The 16,719-nt window shown below is 41.4% G+C and overlaps 2 protein-coding genes across 3 annotated transcripts in view; both read left to right on the top strand.

The window, feature by feature from the left end:
* Positions 1 to 823: 823 nt before the first annotated feature.
* Positions 824 to 5,803, top strand: serinc2 (serine incorporator 2). The gene is made up of 10 exons (XM_028400169.1): positions 824 to 966; positions 2,471 to 2,632; positions 2,966 to 3,153; positions 3,303 to 3,382; positions 3,568 to 3,705; positions 3,934 to 4,103; positions 4,183 to 4,273; positions 4,381 to 4,534; positions 4,676 to 4,891; positions 4,978 to 5,803. The coding sequence occupies exons 1-10, from the start codon at positions 928 to 930 to the stop codon at positions 5,114 to 5,116; spliced, it is 1,377 nt and encodes a 458-aa protein (XP_028255970.1). The 5' UTR covers positions 824 to 927; the 3' UTR covers positions 5,117 to 5,803.
* Positions 5,804 to 8,059: 2,256 nt separating this feature from the next.
* The window catches only part of hivep3a (HIVEP zinc finger 3a), a 31,533-nt gene continuing 22,873 nt past the window's right edge, over positions 8,060 to 16,719 (top strand). The window contains exon 1 of one of the 2 annotated variants that reach the window (XM_028396414.1): positions 8,060 to 8,093. The gene's annotated coding sequence lies outside the window, so the exon portion shown is untranslated. The remainder of the gene's footprint in view (positions 8,094 to 16,719) is intronic. The other variant, XM_028396420.1, reaches the window with a different exon arrangement.

Below are 16,719 nucleotides of genomic sequence, written 5' to 3'. Positions count from 1 at the left end.
TTTAATGCACCTCAGACTTACAAACATGTAGCAATATTACTGCAGTGCCAACAGGCCTAAAAGCCCAAAGACAATAGGGAACATTTTGTGAGGAGATGTAGAAGCTTTATCTTTGTACTGCAGCTGATTATTCACACCTTCACTGTGTTACTGAAGGTCAGACACAAACAGATGGAGGTTCACCCCCTACTGTTTTAAACTCATTGTCTGACCTTCTCTCACACCTGTTTTTCAGTGCTACTGCCGGAGAAACTCAATAACTATACATGTTTTGCTATTAGATGGTTATACATTTCCTCCCTAAAACGTAGCCTACCTGTTGTTATATGAACACTAAGGACATAATTAATACAATATGTAGACCTAACACAATATGTGGCATTGCAAAACACAATGAACGCCATTACACGGGATGCTGTTGGTGTATTTTAAAATAAGTGGCGTTTAATTCCGAGATTTATTCATTTATTTGCTCGCTAACTTGCGCATTAGCACTCAATTGGTAAAAGATTTGGAGTTACAACAACGTGAACCAATCAGCAGGGCTGCTCGCAAATATTAACGCCCCAAAGAAAATTGTAGTAATTTGCACAATTACGACCAAACCGTGGCGGAAGTGAATGGAATTTTTCATCAAAATAAAATACAAGTGTAAACCTGCACTGTTTCAAAGTTGAAATCTGCGTACATGTGAATGGAACACCTCGTGACGTGTGAAGCTGCGTTGTTGCGTCACTTATAACGGTTACCCTGCGGTGATAAACAAAAGAAATGAGACGAATCTGTGTACACCGCGTTTAATCTGAAAGGGCCAACAGCGCACCCCCGTCTTCTTTTTGTCAGACTTGACATCGCCATTTTGTTTTAGTTTCTTCCTGAAGTTTTCAAGCTTTTGCGACTTTCGTTGAAAGTGAGAATTAAACCAACATGGGTGCATGTTTGGCGCTGGGTTCTCTCGCCAGTTGTGTGAGTAAACATTCACCGTTTTTAGTCGTTCCGTATAAAGTATGGAGACTTATATTTTTAGCCATATCCTGACTAATTTCACAAGTAGTTTTGTTTGGCTAGCTAAGACGGAATTACGTCAGGAGACGTTTCACTGTTTTTAATATTTGGCTGTTGCTTACAAATAATCGTACTTGTTATGTGATAATATATTTATTTGGAATAAGTAAGTACTTGGTACGATTTGAATAAGGCATACATCCCCTAAACCGAGATGAGTAATACAGAGAGCGGTGGTGTGTGGTATGGCTCTGCGGCCAGGTGAGTCGTTATCTGTGGGAGCCTGTGAGGCCGCCGTCAGATTTTTAGGTGCGCGATTAATGTGGGGCAAGTAAAAAAATATTACGTTAATGTTAACATTTTAAAATCGAAATACGGGTTGTAACCACAACAGTTGTGAAAAATAGGAGGCGTTTTCTTAAAAAAACGCGCAGTTCCGGTTTTCACTCACGAGTTGTAACGCCTTGACGTCATGTTTTTGTTATTTTATTGTGCGAAGTACATGAAATTTACTGTGCAGGACAGGCAACAGACTGTTTAGATCTAAACTGTAACTACTACATTAAATCACAGGTGACAACAGCTGCTGTCACATGTCACAAAGATTGGAGGTTAGCTGTCTAAACTATGTATGACAAGTCAATTTTTAAGTCCAGTACCAACACTTTGTCTGAAACTAGTTTTTGAACTAAATCTGAAAAACATAAAACACAACATGGTGGTTCTATTTATTATTTATTCTATTTCTATTCTATTTATGTGTGGCTTCTACAGCACTCTGTGTCCAAACATATGTATATTATGAGGCCTTTGTACTTCTGTAGTTTCATTGCAAAAAACTAGACTACCTTTGTTGATACCTTGGTTTACTCTTTAAATATTATCTAATGCATTCATACCTAAGTAGGGAAATAAATATTGTGTTTTGGCATCTGTAGTCTTGACACTTTTAATGGCTTACAGTTATTTGCAGGCAGTGTTTGTTGCCAAGGCAGTACCAACCATGGAAACTGGATTCTGCTCGTTGCAGCTGCAGTGTTTATACCCAAGGCTTCTGTACTCTGGTGCATGCTCGTATTTAGTGAAGGATGGCTGACCTCAGCTACAGTCTCTGCCTCAGTGCCGCACACACCTCTTAGCAGTCTGTGTCTGAATCATGCAGGAATCCTCTGCGACCCTGTTCACAGCGCTGGATAAGGAACAGAGGGAGAGATTTGTCATGATGGCAGATCTGATCACAGGCCTGATTGCTGCCACTGAAAATCATTGTTTGTTTCTGCTTTTCTGAGAGCTTGCACAAAGAGGAGGAACATTGTTGCCCTGACAGCACAGTGTTTGTTTTGTTTTTGCAAGCCATGCATGCATTACCCTGATCATCCCACACCCCAAAGCCCTGTCTCTGACTTTAATAAAATATGAAACTGCATGAATGTCCTCGTAATTGTCTCTCTCATCCTTTCTCCAGGCTTCCTGCTTGTGCGGCTCGGCCTCCTGCCTCCTGTCATCATGTTGCCCTTCTACATACAACTCTACCATCAGCCGGCTGGCCTTCTCCTTCCTGCTGCTGCTTGGGACACTGGTGTCCATCGTCATGATTCTCCCAGGCATGGAGGAACATCTTAAAAAGGTACAATCAGATTAGACCTGGTTAGGTCAAATCCAATGATCCACATGGAATATTGTCCTGTTGAATATTCTAATAAGGTATAAGTGTCATTACATCGACCCACATGCCATTTTCAAAGTGCACATTTTTTTAAGTTGTAATCCATAAGCAGGTTATAGGTATCACAATGACCCCAAACCATGCTTGAATTATGTATTATTTTTAGTAATATAGTAGTAATAGTAATATAATAATAATAATAATAAATAATAAAGTAGTAATATATCAAAACAGTTGACCCAGTTTTTATCCTTGCCAGTCCTCCACCCAGTATTTCTTTTGTGTGCTTTCCAGATTCCAGGTTTCTGTGTGGGTGGCTCATCCATACCTGGCATACAGAACAAGGTGAATTGTGACATCATTGTGGGATACAAGTCAGTGTATCGCATGTGCTTCGCCATGGCCTGCTTCTTCTTCCTCTTCTCTATCATCATGATCCGAGTGCGCAGCAGCAAGGACCCCCGAGCCTCCCTCCAAAATGGGTTTGTACCACAGCTCTGTATGATGACTGCATGCTGCACTCTGGTGGCCAAATGCAGACACTGCAGCTCTTATGATTGTATTTACACTGAAGTTTAAAATAATGTTTATTCTGCACATTCATAGAATAGCTGTAATTGTGTCTTCTTAGTTTTTGGTTCTTCAAGTTTCTGGCGCTTGTTGGCATAACTGTGGGGGCATTCTTCATTCCAGATGGCACCTTCAACACAGGTATGTAGCCAGGGTAATTATATCAGCTTTAAGTTCCTTTACTGCATGTAAGGGTTGATGTTCTCTGTAGTAAGATGGAAATAAATATGAATATATCAATAGCTGCAAGGAGCAAGTGAAATAAGCACATCAGCACCAATTTAATTTCTTGCATCCCAAATCGAAACTCTTTTGTGTTGCTTCAGTGTGGTATTACTTTGGCATGTTGGGCTCCTTCATCTTCATCCTCATCCAGCTCGTCCTGCTGGTGGATTTTGCTCATTCCTGGAACCAGTCTTGGGTGGAGAAGGCAGAAAATGGAAACACCAAGTGCTGGTTTGCAGGTAAAAAAAAAAGAAGCAAAGCATGACTCACTATTATTAATTGTCAATGCTTTTACTTTGAAAGTTTTGAAAGCAATGTGCACAGCAGGTGAATGTACACGATGTAGGCAAGTTTGATAATTGATGAATTGCTCCTGAACAAGCTGTATTCATATGTTTAAGTAAAAAAAAAATCCGACAACTATTTTATTATTGACTGAAGTGATTGTATTTGTGTTTTTTCTTCAGCTCTCTTGTCCTTCACGATCATTTACTATGCTTTGGCTTTTACTGCTGTGGTGCTCTTCTATGTATTTTACACCCAGCCTGATGACTGCACAGAGCACAAGGTCTTCATCAGCCTCAACCTCATATTCTGCATCATTGTGTCCATTGTGTCCATTCTGCCTAAAGTTCAGGTAATGTAGAGGCTTGAGCAGACAGATGTGTTCAGTTTTACAGTTGTTTTGTTTCATGGCCTCTTCCATGCCTCCACAGGAAGCTCAGCCCAGCTCAGGCCTCCTTCAGGCCTCTCTCATTTCCATTTACACCATGTACATCACCTGGTCAGCCATGAGCAACAACCCAAGTATGTGTGGTTGATCTACAGTACAATGTTTGCAGTGTTCACATGTTGTAGCAACCTCAATTTTATACTGTCAGGAGTTTCCACAGTTTTCTGTGTTTATACCTAAGATCGGCAGTGTAATCCCAGTCTGCTGAGCTTGGTCCAGCCCATCAGTCCAACTCCAGCACCTGGACCTACTCCAGCCCCAGGAAACGTCCAGTGGTGGGATGCACAGGGCATCGTGGGATTGACCATTTTCCTTTTCTGTACTCTTTATGCGAGGTAATTTGTGCTCATCACAGGTGGTTTCCCTCAGCCCAAAGCATTACCATTCAAAACTTTCTGTAGATCACTTCTGTATATAGTTTATATTGGTGACTGACATGTCACGTTACATATATTTGACTTCTTGTGTCATTACAGTATCCGCTCATCTAACAACGCTCAAGTGAACAAACTGATGCAGACTGAGGAGGGCCAGGGTCTGACTGCCAGCGACGAGGCTGCCACAGGGGAGGATGGCGTCCGGCGGGCAGTGGACAACGAAGAAGAGGGAGTAACCTACAGCTACTCTTTCTTCCACTTCAGCCTCTTCTTGGCATCACTTTACATCATGATGACCCTCACTAACTGGTACAAGTAAGTATCTGTTCTCTGCATTCTCGGCTAACTCCCTGAGTCAGACTAAACCTCCTACAACACTGATCCTGCCTCTGACTCTACAGGCCTGACACAGACTACGAGACCATGCAGACTGCAATGCCAGCTGTCTGGGTGAAGATCGGCTCCAGCTGGTTCGGCTTGGCCATCTATCTCTGGACCCTGGTGGCCCCCGTGATTTTCCCTGACAGAGATTTTAGCTAAATGTGGTGCATTGGCTCACACTACTTCTGCATGAAGTTTTGACATTCTTAGAAGATTACAGTTAAAATAGAAGCCGGTAATAGTTATGCTTGGTTTACTGGGAAAATTGTCAATCAGGTCATGTGTTAAAATAAAGATAACTGGACTTGTTTCTTGGAGACATTCCACCTTTATATCCCACTGAGAAGAGATTCACATTTGCAAGTCCTGTTGTCTTGGTTTTATCATGTGTACCTAAAGTTACTGACAGGTTGATTTTATGTTGCTGAGTTTAAGCTTTAATCTTATAAGTCTCAGGTGTATTTTCCTTTTTCTCTCCACTCAATGTTATATTTGAGAACACTCCGTGCCTTTTATAGGACAAAACCAAATAAATAAGAAATTATCTTTTTGGGAAACTGAAGGCTTGTTTTCAATGCAGTTATTTTTAAGATTTTATCATACCAGTTAAATCACTTTTTAGTCAGGGGAAGCTGTTGTTTAAATGTTTCAGCCTTGCGTCTCCTAATTTTGTATATTATCATGCAGGTTTGATTTATTATCCAGATAAGGTGCTTTATTATACGTTTGCACACGGTATTCAGAGGGACCATTTGTCACACAATTCTGCTAAGCTCCTTTGTCAGTGAATATGCACTTTTCAATATAAACAATAAAGTTGACATTATGTTTAATGTCTCAAACCAGTGCAGAGTTCTGTCCAGTAGGTGGGGCTGTTGACCCTCAAATTAAACAGCTTCTCAAAGCAGATAGTATCTTCAATTAATCCCTAAACCTGTATTATAATCTGTTTTTACAACACATATGACCTTGCATGTTTGCACTGTTTTTATCTTTAGAGGCTGCAAACACAATGTTATCCACTCTGGTCAGCAGGGATTTCCAAATGCTTCGTTGCCCTCCCTCCATTAATCACATGATCCTGCTAAAATGTGATTTATTGTGTTCCTTCCATGCAGGATTCCCTGGTGCAACACACACACTCACACATATTTGGCAAGTAATGTAGAGGGAATGTGCTTTTCCCCTATCACAAGATCAGAATGAGCAGGGTGGTAGAACAACACTTCATTATACCTCACAATATTCATTCAAGGCATGTGTTGGGTGAAGAACGCCTGTCTTTTAAAGTCATGTTGGACAACTGGTAACAAATCCCAGATGGTAAACCTGTAACATGTGAACCAGAATAATAATATATTTTCCTATACGAGTTTTTCCTCTGCCTGTGCTTTCCATTTTACAAACCTGCATTTACTGCCCTCAGAACATCTGATAAACAGACAGCATGCCTCAACTCTGTACCCGGTTTGCTGCGTACATTTGTTTCTCATTGGTCAGATTTAAGAGCTGTCAGTTTATTTACAGCCTGCAAAGCTGCAGGCAGTTTTCTGGCTCTGATAAAATAACATGATGTCCCAAATTTGCACAGTCAAAAATCAGTTGCCTCTCTATCCCACCTACAGTCTTCTGATTGGCTCCTATGTTTCTACAACTGCAGAAGCAGGAAGCAGCCATCAGCATCTCATTGAAGAACGAGGAATTTAGACACACGTAAAAAAAAACACTTCATTTCTTAATCAACGTCCCACTATGAGTAATTGGGTTTACCATAGTTACAACAGCCTGGGTTATTTCCCTTAAGGCATTTCTGTATTTTCCCTTTAAGCTTTGGGTTGAAGTAGGCAGGGCTCAGAAGGAAAAAGATGATGTCACTCAAACAGTCCCAGCACGAATCAACAGCGAAATAAATATTAGTCATGCTATAACCTGATTCTGTAAGCTATTGGCAATGGTTCTGTTTGTGAATGGTACAGAAAAATAAGTAGGCCAATTTAGCACACAGACTAAGATTATGTTAGCAATCTGCCCCATTTAACTGTGTAAAGAGTATGTTCATGTAGCATTTAGTGGCCAGTGATGTCCGATGTAGGGACATGTAATTGAATTTTCCTTCCTATAGTTGTGATCTGACTGTAAGGCTCTGACCCACATTGTTATGGGTGACTGCTGCAGTGGTAGTTCCCGGCCCAGCTGTGAGCAGCAGACCCATCTAATGCTGTTATATAATGCTGAATGAGGCTCTGATCAGTTGCATAAGCCAGTTATAGAATCATGCTTTCATTGGGGGACTCTCCGTACTCATCTAGGCTCGGTAGTAGTTTGGTATTCTCAGCACGTCCCTGCGGGACCCTCATCGTTGCCATTGTCAACAATGACCCCACATCACTCCTCTTTAGAGGATTCGTCACACCTGGCAACTCAGGTGGAGAAAAAAAAACACCCTGTGACACATGCAGGCTTTTAATGGGCGGCCCCAGTAGCCCTAATTAGAAAGCTGTGTTCGTTTCACACTTGTTAGGCTTGTAAAGACAATGTCATGTCCTGGAATATAAGAGATAAGATTTCAAAGAGGCAAATTGTAACAATTAAAGCTTAATTCAATTAAGAAAATTCCTGAATAATTGATAAGTGCAGCTTAGAGATGGAAAAAGGAGGCTGCATTAGGAATGACATCATTCCGCCTCAATTGTTGTTTTGTTTTGCCTGACAACACTGACAGAAAATTAAATTATAAGGCTTTTCACATTGACCATAGTCCAAATGTTGCTGATACAAAAGTTATTTTCAAAAGAAATTGAAGTTAGTTTGTTGCATCAAAGAACAGAGTTGTGTAAATTTGTGCGCATGGCTTACTATAACACTATCCTAGCATGAAGACATGAACAAATATGTGCATATTATATTACGTCACGTTAATATTTTCGTGTTAGATACATGTGCACCACAAACTGCACAATTTTCTGTTTTCAAATACTATTTTTTAGTTTTAGACCCTCAATTGCCTTCTTTTCCGCTTTTAGTTTGAAAGCTCCATTACTCATTTCCGGTCTAAGCGTGAGGGACTGTGCCTCACTTGACGCAGCTCGTGAATCCGTGTCCGCACCGCAGAGAAGTGAAGTTGAGCATCCTGCAGGTAATGTACGCTCATTCATTCTGTCAGCGAGGCGTTCTTGTAAATGTTATCATTCACGTCGTAGCTTAATGTAACTGTAACATTACATGTGGCGCTACAGTACTGGTGTTATTACACAGCATGTTTTTCTTGTCGCTGTTTGTTCTTAATGGTAAGATAAAAACGTATGCTAGCTAACGTGAGAGCAACGGCGTGACCGGAGCTAAAAATACGCGCTGTCGCGTTTTTTGTCCTGTTTTTCCACTAACACGCTAGTCGGGTGTATCTACCTGAAGTGGTATTGGGCTTGTCCATTCCCCCAAACTGGCTTCATTCATTGTCTGTGAGAGGGAGGAGGAGGTGGTGGTGCTGAGCTGCGGCAAGTCAGTCAGAATGGGGTGTACCGATACAGGAAGTGTATCTATTCCAGGTTCAAAATAAACGTTTCGTTGGTGTCGCGTTTAGTGTAAAATATGAGAATTTGTGTGTGTAGTGTATCGGTTAATATATTGTTGAAATATTGTTATAAGAGCAGCAACGCTCAGTCACTAATTGGTTGGTTTTGTGATGCAGTTTTATTTTGAAGACTCTTATTTTGAAGGGTGTGTTATTTTTGGTAGCTTGATGTCGATCGTAGTAGCTCAACTGTGGCATTATATGTCCCGAGTGTTTAGGGAAAATCCATATTGTGTGGTACTGCTGTGCTTTGAAAACACAGGGTCGCTTGTTCCTCAAATGATACCAGCGTCCGCATGTGTTGTTCTATATAAAAAAATCCCCCATGAGGCTGTTTAACACAGGTGTGTGTGTGTGTGTGTCCGCGGTCATGGTTTGTGGTTATTGGCCATTTGTGTCGGCAGCGCGTGATGCTGCCGTGGGCTACATCCGCGCTATGCGCCTCGTTTGTAGCCGAACCAGCCTCCATTCAAAAAAATCTGGCACTTTAATATTTATTAATTCGCCTGCCAGCGCGCATGTGCGTAAAGATCATGACTTAAGACGTTTCATTGGATTGTATTTTTATCCAAATACATCATCCACTTAAAAAAATAATTTCAAGAACCAATCCTTTAGGTTGTGTGAACGCACACATACTCACACACGAGTGTATATCGTAAATATCACGACTCCCCCACACATGCATACTGTCTGTTAAGAGCATATTTGGACACAACATGCGTGATGTGCCTCACATGCAACAGAGACCCATACGCGCCCCAGCTCTGCCTGCATAATGCCTCCCCGCTGCTCGGTCATTTCTGCATAACCTGCTTGCAAGGAATCCAACATGACATCATGCGTGAGAAACAGTCCCGTCCAGGGTGGATTTTTATTATTTATTTATTTATTTGTTTCTTTTATTTATTTATTTAGGCTATAGCCGCAGGATCAAAACGCCGATAACATTACATAATCACGACTGAGCTTAAACTGGTTGTTTGATTTGGATGTCAGTGTGTTTTTTTAGCCAAGTGGATAAACATTAACAACCTCATGTTACATGTTCAGTCTAGGGAAATTTAAACGGTATGTGTTCACAAAAAAAAAAAAAAAAAAGAAAATGACCTACTGTACAGTCCTCTTTGCAGTGATGCCTGCTGGAATAGAGGGCATCTGAGGACAGCTGTGGCTCTTGCATCATGGTTGCAAGAACACCTGATACAAGAGGGCTTTTTCCTTTGTTTCATTTGTATTTAGACAGAGCATTTTGTAACACTATAGCAGTGATTACAGGGAGAAGCCTGCTTTATGCCCTGTCTGTCTGTCTTTGTCCTGCTGCCTCACTCCGTGGGGTCAGATTGTTGGCATTCTTGTGTCAGACTGCTTCCTCGACAGGGAGTTTCTCCCTTCTGAAGGTCCATAGTAACTGTGTGTCTAGGGTTGTTTATTATCATTTTTCTTCCCCCGGAGTTGTCCTTCACCTCTGGAAGCATGCACCAGGAGGACATAACAATCCATGGCATGTGTGTGCTGGCTGTCAGGTCTGATGCTTTGTACCTGCATCAATCATTTACCCTGAAGATGAACAGGAGTGTGACAGGATAGGAAAACACTGACCTTTATGTACCTTTGGAAATATAGTCTTTATGTGTGTTGTGTTGCAGAGAGAATACACACTCAGGCCCCCTGTAATTTGCCCTGCTGGTCTCATATAATGTTGAAGTTATATCAGCATTACTCAGGTTGGTCCTGAAGACATTTGCTATTTACACACAAGTGTTTTTAGAAGGATGTCTGTAGGGTTAAATGAAGAGGTAACTGTAGGATATTCACTGCATGTTCTCAAGTTGGCCTCTTTTCTAATATTTCAAATCTGAATTTGTTTTTTTTGTGTGGCCCAAATGCAGATATTGATATATATTACCTGATACTCTGTTAGAGTTATTGTGTGGCATTATGTATGTTATTGGTATGTAATTCACACACTTCAAAAAGCAACTTGCTGTAATTTGACCCACAGCATTGATTTTTCAGCTGTGATGCTACACATGCTGCTCAGAGTACTGTAAACACTGGAGCAGCTCAAATTATGTGATGATGCATACTTATACCATATTGTTTTTGTTAAATGTTTCATAAAAATGGCAAAATATACACAATACCTTTATCTGTGCAATACTGGGCACTGAGTGTCTAAGTCATACCCCTTCCAGTGGACCCCATGGGACCCAAATTCCAAAACAATTCTGTTTGTGCCCCATGGATAGTTATTTTTATATGATATGACAAAATTGTTATTATTGTTAAAGATAATTTTTTACAAATGATGGCAGTGGCAGTTTGTAGCTTATAACATATATTGATCTAGCTCTATCCTCAGCAGCACAGAACATACTAGCTACTATATGATGACATCACTTATGCAACATTTGGGTGTTGCATTTTATTTTAACTTTTAATACATTTGGTTCTCTCCATAGATGCCATATTTTTTTCAGAATTAAGGTTCCTTGGGGTCCACTGGAAGGGGTGTGAGTTAGGCATTTTACTTTCAATACAGGATTACCCTGTATTTCCTGATAACCAGGTGACATCAGGTTCCAAGGCGATAAGAAAAGCTCATAGAACTAGATTTTTTTTTAATGAAGGTCTAAATTTTTAGGATGCCGCTTCAAGCTTGGGAGCATAACAGTCTTAGTGTGGCACTGATAGAGCAAAACCCAAATTTCACTTGTGTACTAGGTGGTTTCTTGATATTAAACATGAGCAGCGCAGCTCTAAAAGGCTACCAGTCTGAGAAACTGCCCTGCTCTGACTCAGAACACGTACAGCGGTGGTACAGTAAACATCCATGTGGTGTCTCTGAGCGCGTCCTGAGGTCCCACGGCGTGTTGTTGCATTATGAAATGGCAGACATTCTGGGTTTTTTGCCCTGTCAAAGGTCCCTCTGTTCAGCCAAGGGCAGCAGAGCCCGAGAGGACAACATTGATATTCATGCAGCTTGTTCATATGGAGTCACCGGCAGGCGCCTCATCCCTCAAGTGTCAGTCATTACAGTGTCCTTGGTAGCAGCAGGTGAAGTGTGAGGTCACCCATATCTCCGGAGCCTACCTGATCCTGCCCATATCGCTCCTTCACGGGATGAGGAAAGGGGAAAAATGCCAAGCAAGGAATGAAACTGAACAGTTTTCCACCCTAGGGAGTGGATACGTGTGTAGAGAGGAAATCCTACACGATGGTGCCAACTGGTGCCTCATTAGAATTCACATGTAAACAATAGGTCTAAAGTTTACTCTGAACGTGGAAAACACACCCAGCAAGAAAACTGTAACTGTGAGTTCTCTTGATAACATATGATAACTAAATGTTGACCCATCCCTTTTGCATATTTCAGAATAGATTAAAACACTAAAACAAAAGAATAAAACTAAACTTATTGAGTGGGTGCCATGTTTGATAGGTCAGATGGGATTTGAAGGTGTGAAGAAGAGTCAGTGGTACAGGGGTCCTAGGGTAGAGTTTCAGAGTCTTGACTACTGTTGTTGATAGATTAGAGCAAATGAAAATCCTTGTCATTGTTTCCCATATATCACATTAGCTGTTTTTCAACAGCAGAAACTCAAAGAGCCCCAACCCCAAGCATAAGGTAAGGTGCAATAAGAACCTTTTGCCTCCTTGAAACCAGCCCTAAAAGAGCTCCTGCTGGGGACGTCTACACTGTCCGCCTGGTAAGTCCTGTGGGTGAAACACACCTATTGGCACTCTTGTTTATTCAGCCTTCACAAATATGAACCATTTTTTTAATAATAGTTATATTATAGTACATATATAGTTATATATTAATTATAGAAGGTGTGACACAGTAGTGCACTAGCCCCATGCATTAATGGGCGGTTCTAAGCTGGCCATGTGAGCATGAAAGGTTCTCAGTCTTTTTGGAGGGATGGTGATATTGATTTGTTAGTGCAATGTGGCCAAAAATGACCTAATCGATTAATATAAACACATAGTATCAGTGTCCTCACCACACCTACAAGTTTTACTCCTTTTAAATTGCACTTGTTGACTTGAACAACCAGACAAAAACCCCCTAAAAAGAATTATCCAATCTTCAAGTGGCCATCTTGTAGGATTAATGTAGTCACATCCTACATTGTCTTGACATGCACCTTTGGAAATTCCAGTGCATCAACTGTGTAGTTTTCAAACAATAATAAACAATCACCATGGTGAAATTGTCTCTCCCATATTACAGAAACATGCAGTAGACCACAACACATGATTTACCTCCTGTGTTTACTGTGTTGGTTCCCATGGCGGCAGACATCTAACCAATAAGCAGAGAGAATGTTCTTATGACGCATTTTGGTACGCTCAGATTTTTCTCTCTGTAAAAAGGAACCTAAGTGATTTAGGCCAAAGGAAATCTGGTGTGAAAGCACCCAAATTTTCCAAACATTACCGCCAATTAATTCTGACCTGTGTGTATGACTTCACACAGGTCAGCGTATAGTGCTGAACTTGCTTTGCTCTCATTGGAACAAATCTCTACCGAATATAATATATCATCACACTCTATGTCCTTGCTACAAACCTGAAATTTTTTTTAACTGTAAGCGACCACAGCAGTAATAAATCACAGATTGCCTGTGTGAAACCTTATGTTTATGATTTAGGATGTGTCATATAACCACATGTGTGTAAGGATGTGTAGTGCACACACGCGTGCCTCTGCCATAAGAAGGTTGGGGTGACAAGTTGCAGCTAGTTGTGCAGCGGGAGACCCTAGGGTGGCCCTGGTCATCTATCAGTTGGACTCCCCCCAACCTCAGCTGCAGAGACACTAGCTTAAATGTCAAAATGGCAATAAGCGAACAGATTTCCTCCCTGCCAGGAACTGGCCTAAGACGACGGGAGCGGAAATTGACTCTCATCCTTGTTAATGAAAGGATACACTCACTTGTGTGTGGTTACATCCTTGCCTACGCATTTGCTTGTGCCACGTGTTGGCAGCGAGGCTTGCACGTGTGCAAAGTGTTAAGTGTCATGTTTACATGTGTGTGCGTAGAGATGCATGGGAAGCTGGGCATGTGTGTTCTAGCTGCGAGTTGTTAGGCCCTCGGCCAAGCTGCAGCCCTCTGCTGGAGGGTGGTTGGATGCCGTCAGTGACCCTGGAGGAGAGCGTATGGGCCCAGCGTGGGTCGCTCCGCGAGGTGGAAGGGCCTCTGGTTTCTGTGACCCCCGTGGAGAGAGCAGCCTGTCAGGCAGACGGCCTGTCAGCTGCAGTTCTCATTCACAAATCACCTTGTGGATGTACACCACAAAATACACCCAATGCTTGCCTTTCTCTTTGCAATCACAAAATTTGACACAAACCCACTAAAATGCAGTCAGTTGCATTGACACATGGCACTTGGATATCCAATTAGGCACTGGGTACAGGTTTCATTGGCTGGGCCTTTATTAAGGTCAGATACTTGGACATTTCTCTTTAAGAAACACAGTAATAACATTAATATCCCTTCAAAAGCGGCTCAGTATTGTGAATGCTGGCTCACTGGGACACTCAATAGAACAGAGCTATGAATAATGTCTGTGAGAACTGCCTCCTCACTCACTTCTCTTCTGTTACTCAGTCACATTGTTAATATGATGAGGTAGTTCAGTCCATAAAGTTCAGACTTGTTGAACTTAACCTGTTGCAGAGTCTATATTGCAGTATGTGTATCATGCATCTTGATGTGCATATATAGCTGTGCTGTTTCTGATGCATTGACTGTATGGGTGATGTAGTTCCATCTCCATTCATGGTACAAAACCACACATTGTGTTTACGGGTGCTGCCATGTTGGAAGAAGGCACCATCTTGGAACCAGACTCTGCAGTAGGTGTCAGGAGGTGAAGTTGCATCGCTGCTGTTCCGCTCAATCACTCCTCCACTTCTGTTTCAAGCCAGTCGCTCATCTGCTCCATTGTCTGCTGACTGCTGTATCTTTTCTTTCTCCTTTTTATTTTTAAAGCCAACAATAAGTATTTTATTACTAATATGTAGAAAAAATGAGTACTTGAACACAAATCAATGTGATAAAAACCACCTCTGGAATAAATGTTTTTGAGGAGTACTTTAGTTTTTAGTTGGGTCCATGTCCCATTTACTAACATGGAGCTGGCAGGGTTTATGACCACCAGGGGTTATCCAGATGGTTTGACCTGACTTTTGGGTAGCTTTTATGGTGTCAATTGTTATACTGCCTCTGGTCTGATGCAAAAATGGTGCGAAAATCTGAAAAATGACTTTTCACACTTTTCATGTTTTGTCCAGTCAAAATTTTGGTTTCTGTTTTGTAACATATTGGCACCTTGTGTTTCACTGTAAGTGTGAAACAATATGTGGTCAAAAAAGCATCAGTTCAGAGTATGTTGACTGAAGTTTTGCCCATGTTTTAACATTGATCCAGTTTCCTAACTCACTTCTGTCCTGTGCTATTGGGCCACAGGGAGGACCCAGAGATTGACAACCAGTCAAATAATGCAGAAAAAGATGCTATCGGTATGATTTATCACAGTTTCAGCTGCTTCATCTAAGTCTGAACAGATGGTTGAGTAAGTCAAATGATGTCTTTTAGCAACCTAGAAAGGTAGCTAGCATCTAAATTTGTCCGTATACTGCAAGATTATTGGTAAATGAATATTTCAATATTGGTATATAGTACTACCAAAATATCAGTAGTGGTCTATAAAATCAACTACTACTAGCATGCTACAGCAGAGCTATGTGGGGGTGAGAGCAGATTGGGTCCCCACTACCTACCCCTGTTGACACTGGTATCATCAATAAAGGACTATATAGTTGTAGACTGCAGCTTTTGTATTATGTAACAGCAGTCAGGATTGGTCCCTCTGTAGGTCTTTTGTCTGCAGCACTGCTAGAATGCCTAGTTTCACACAGCGCTGCCGCTGACTCAGCTGGTACCCACAGGTAGACCTAAGTATCATTGGCAGCCACGTCATAATTATTGCTTTGCATCGTAAGTATATGTCAAAATATTCCTGCTATACTTCTCCTCGTCTGTGTGTGTGTTGACAGTATAGATTCCTGAACAGGCAGGCACTTTGGCAGGCTGCCTCATCCCTGTCTGTTGATTCACTGTTGGTGAAATAAGAGAACATATGGCTCCTCTCTCCCTGCATTACATCACTTTGAGATCCAAGCAGATTGGTTTGCATTTACAGCCCGGCTAAAGGGGGGGGGCATATTGAATTTGGGTTTGATCAGAGCCACACAAAAAAAATTGGCATGCTGGCCTCTGAAATCAACTGAGTTAACGAGGCGAGTGCACCAAAGGTCAGCGACTCTTTTGGTTTTGTTTTGCTTGAAATAAAAGCAGGCAAGGATGTACTTTTTTTGCAGTCTGGATCCTGCTTAACCCAGTGCACAGCCCAGCCAGATGCAGCAGGCTCAACTGTGTTAGTATTGATCCATCTGAGTTATATCACATCATGCAGTTACTGCCCCACTGCACACATTCAGGCTCCTGTGGAGACTTTGCATGTGGTTGTTATCAGCTATTCACTGGTTTCCATAAGCTTCCGGATTTAGCTTTTTTTTTCTTTGCTGCTCCTTTAATGCACTGTAGCACTGTGTACACTCACAGCTCTGAAATTCAAAATGAATTAGGTTGAAACATCTTTGTGGCATCTCAGGCTAAGTTACTCACTATCCTTTAAACACTCTGAATAGAATTCATACATGCATAGAAATTAATTTGAACTTTAAGAGCCAAGTGAAGAATCAGAATCCTTACGGTCTGATATGTAAGACCTTAAATTCATCCCTAATTTGTCTCAGTGTGTAATTAGACACACCTATGGGTAGAAAGTGGGATTGTTCTCCACTAATGATCCACTTACTAACCATTTTCGAGAGCTTGTAACACAACCAGGGATCAATATATTCTTAGCTTTTATTGCTTGACCATAGACCATTGACCCTACATTTGTATATAAAGACAGATGAACATGACATCATCTTTCCCGAGGAGTGTTTTTAAGCTCAGTGCCATTGGCCATCCATCTTTACCCTCAGCTCCGTGCGGACACAGATTTTTTTTTTCTCGTCTGTTTAAAACTGTTCTGAAGCTTAGAAATTAGACATCGGGTATAAACCGGGTTTATAGAGTAGAAGTTGTGACATAAAATCACATTG

The sequence above is a fragment of the Parambassis ranga genome, chromosome 2, assembly GCF_900634625.1.
Source record: "Parambassis ranga chromosome 2, fParRan2.1, whole genome shotgun sequence".
In the NCBI taxonomy this organism is placed as follows: Eukaryota; Metazoa; Chordata; class Actinopteri; family Ambassidae; genus Parambassis; species Parambassis ranga.
This window is presented reverse-complemented; position numbering and strand designations above follow the sequence as displayed.

What these genes read in the sequence shown, in the direction of transcription:
- serinc2 (XM_028400169.1), top strand. Translation starts at nt 928, where the DNA reads ATGGGTGCATGTTTGGCGCTGGGTTCTCTCGCCAGTTGT. An exon ending in TGGGTTCTCTCGCCAGTTGT is followed by an intron (nt 967 to 2,470) that starts GTGAGTAAACAT and finishes TCCTTTCTCCAG; the next exon opens with GCTTCCTGCTTGTGCGGCTC. An exon ending in AGATGGCACCTTCAACACAG is followed by an intron (nt 3,383 to 3,567) that starts GTATGTAGCCAG and finishes GTGTTGCTTCAG; the next exon opens with TGTGGTATTACTTTGGCATG.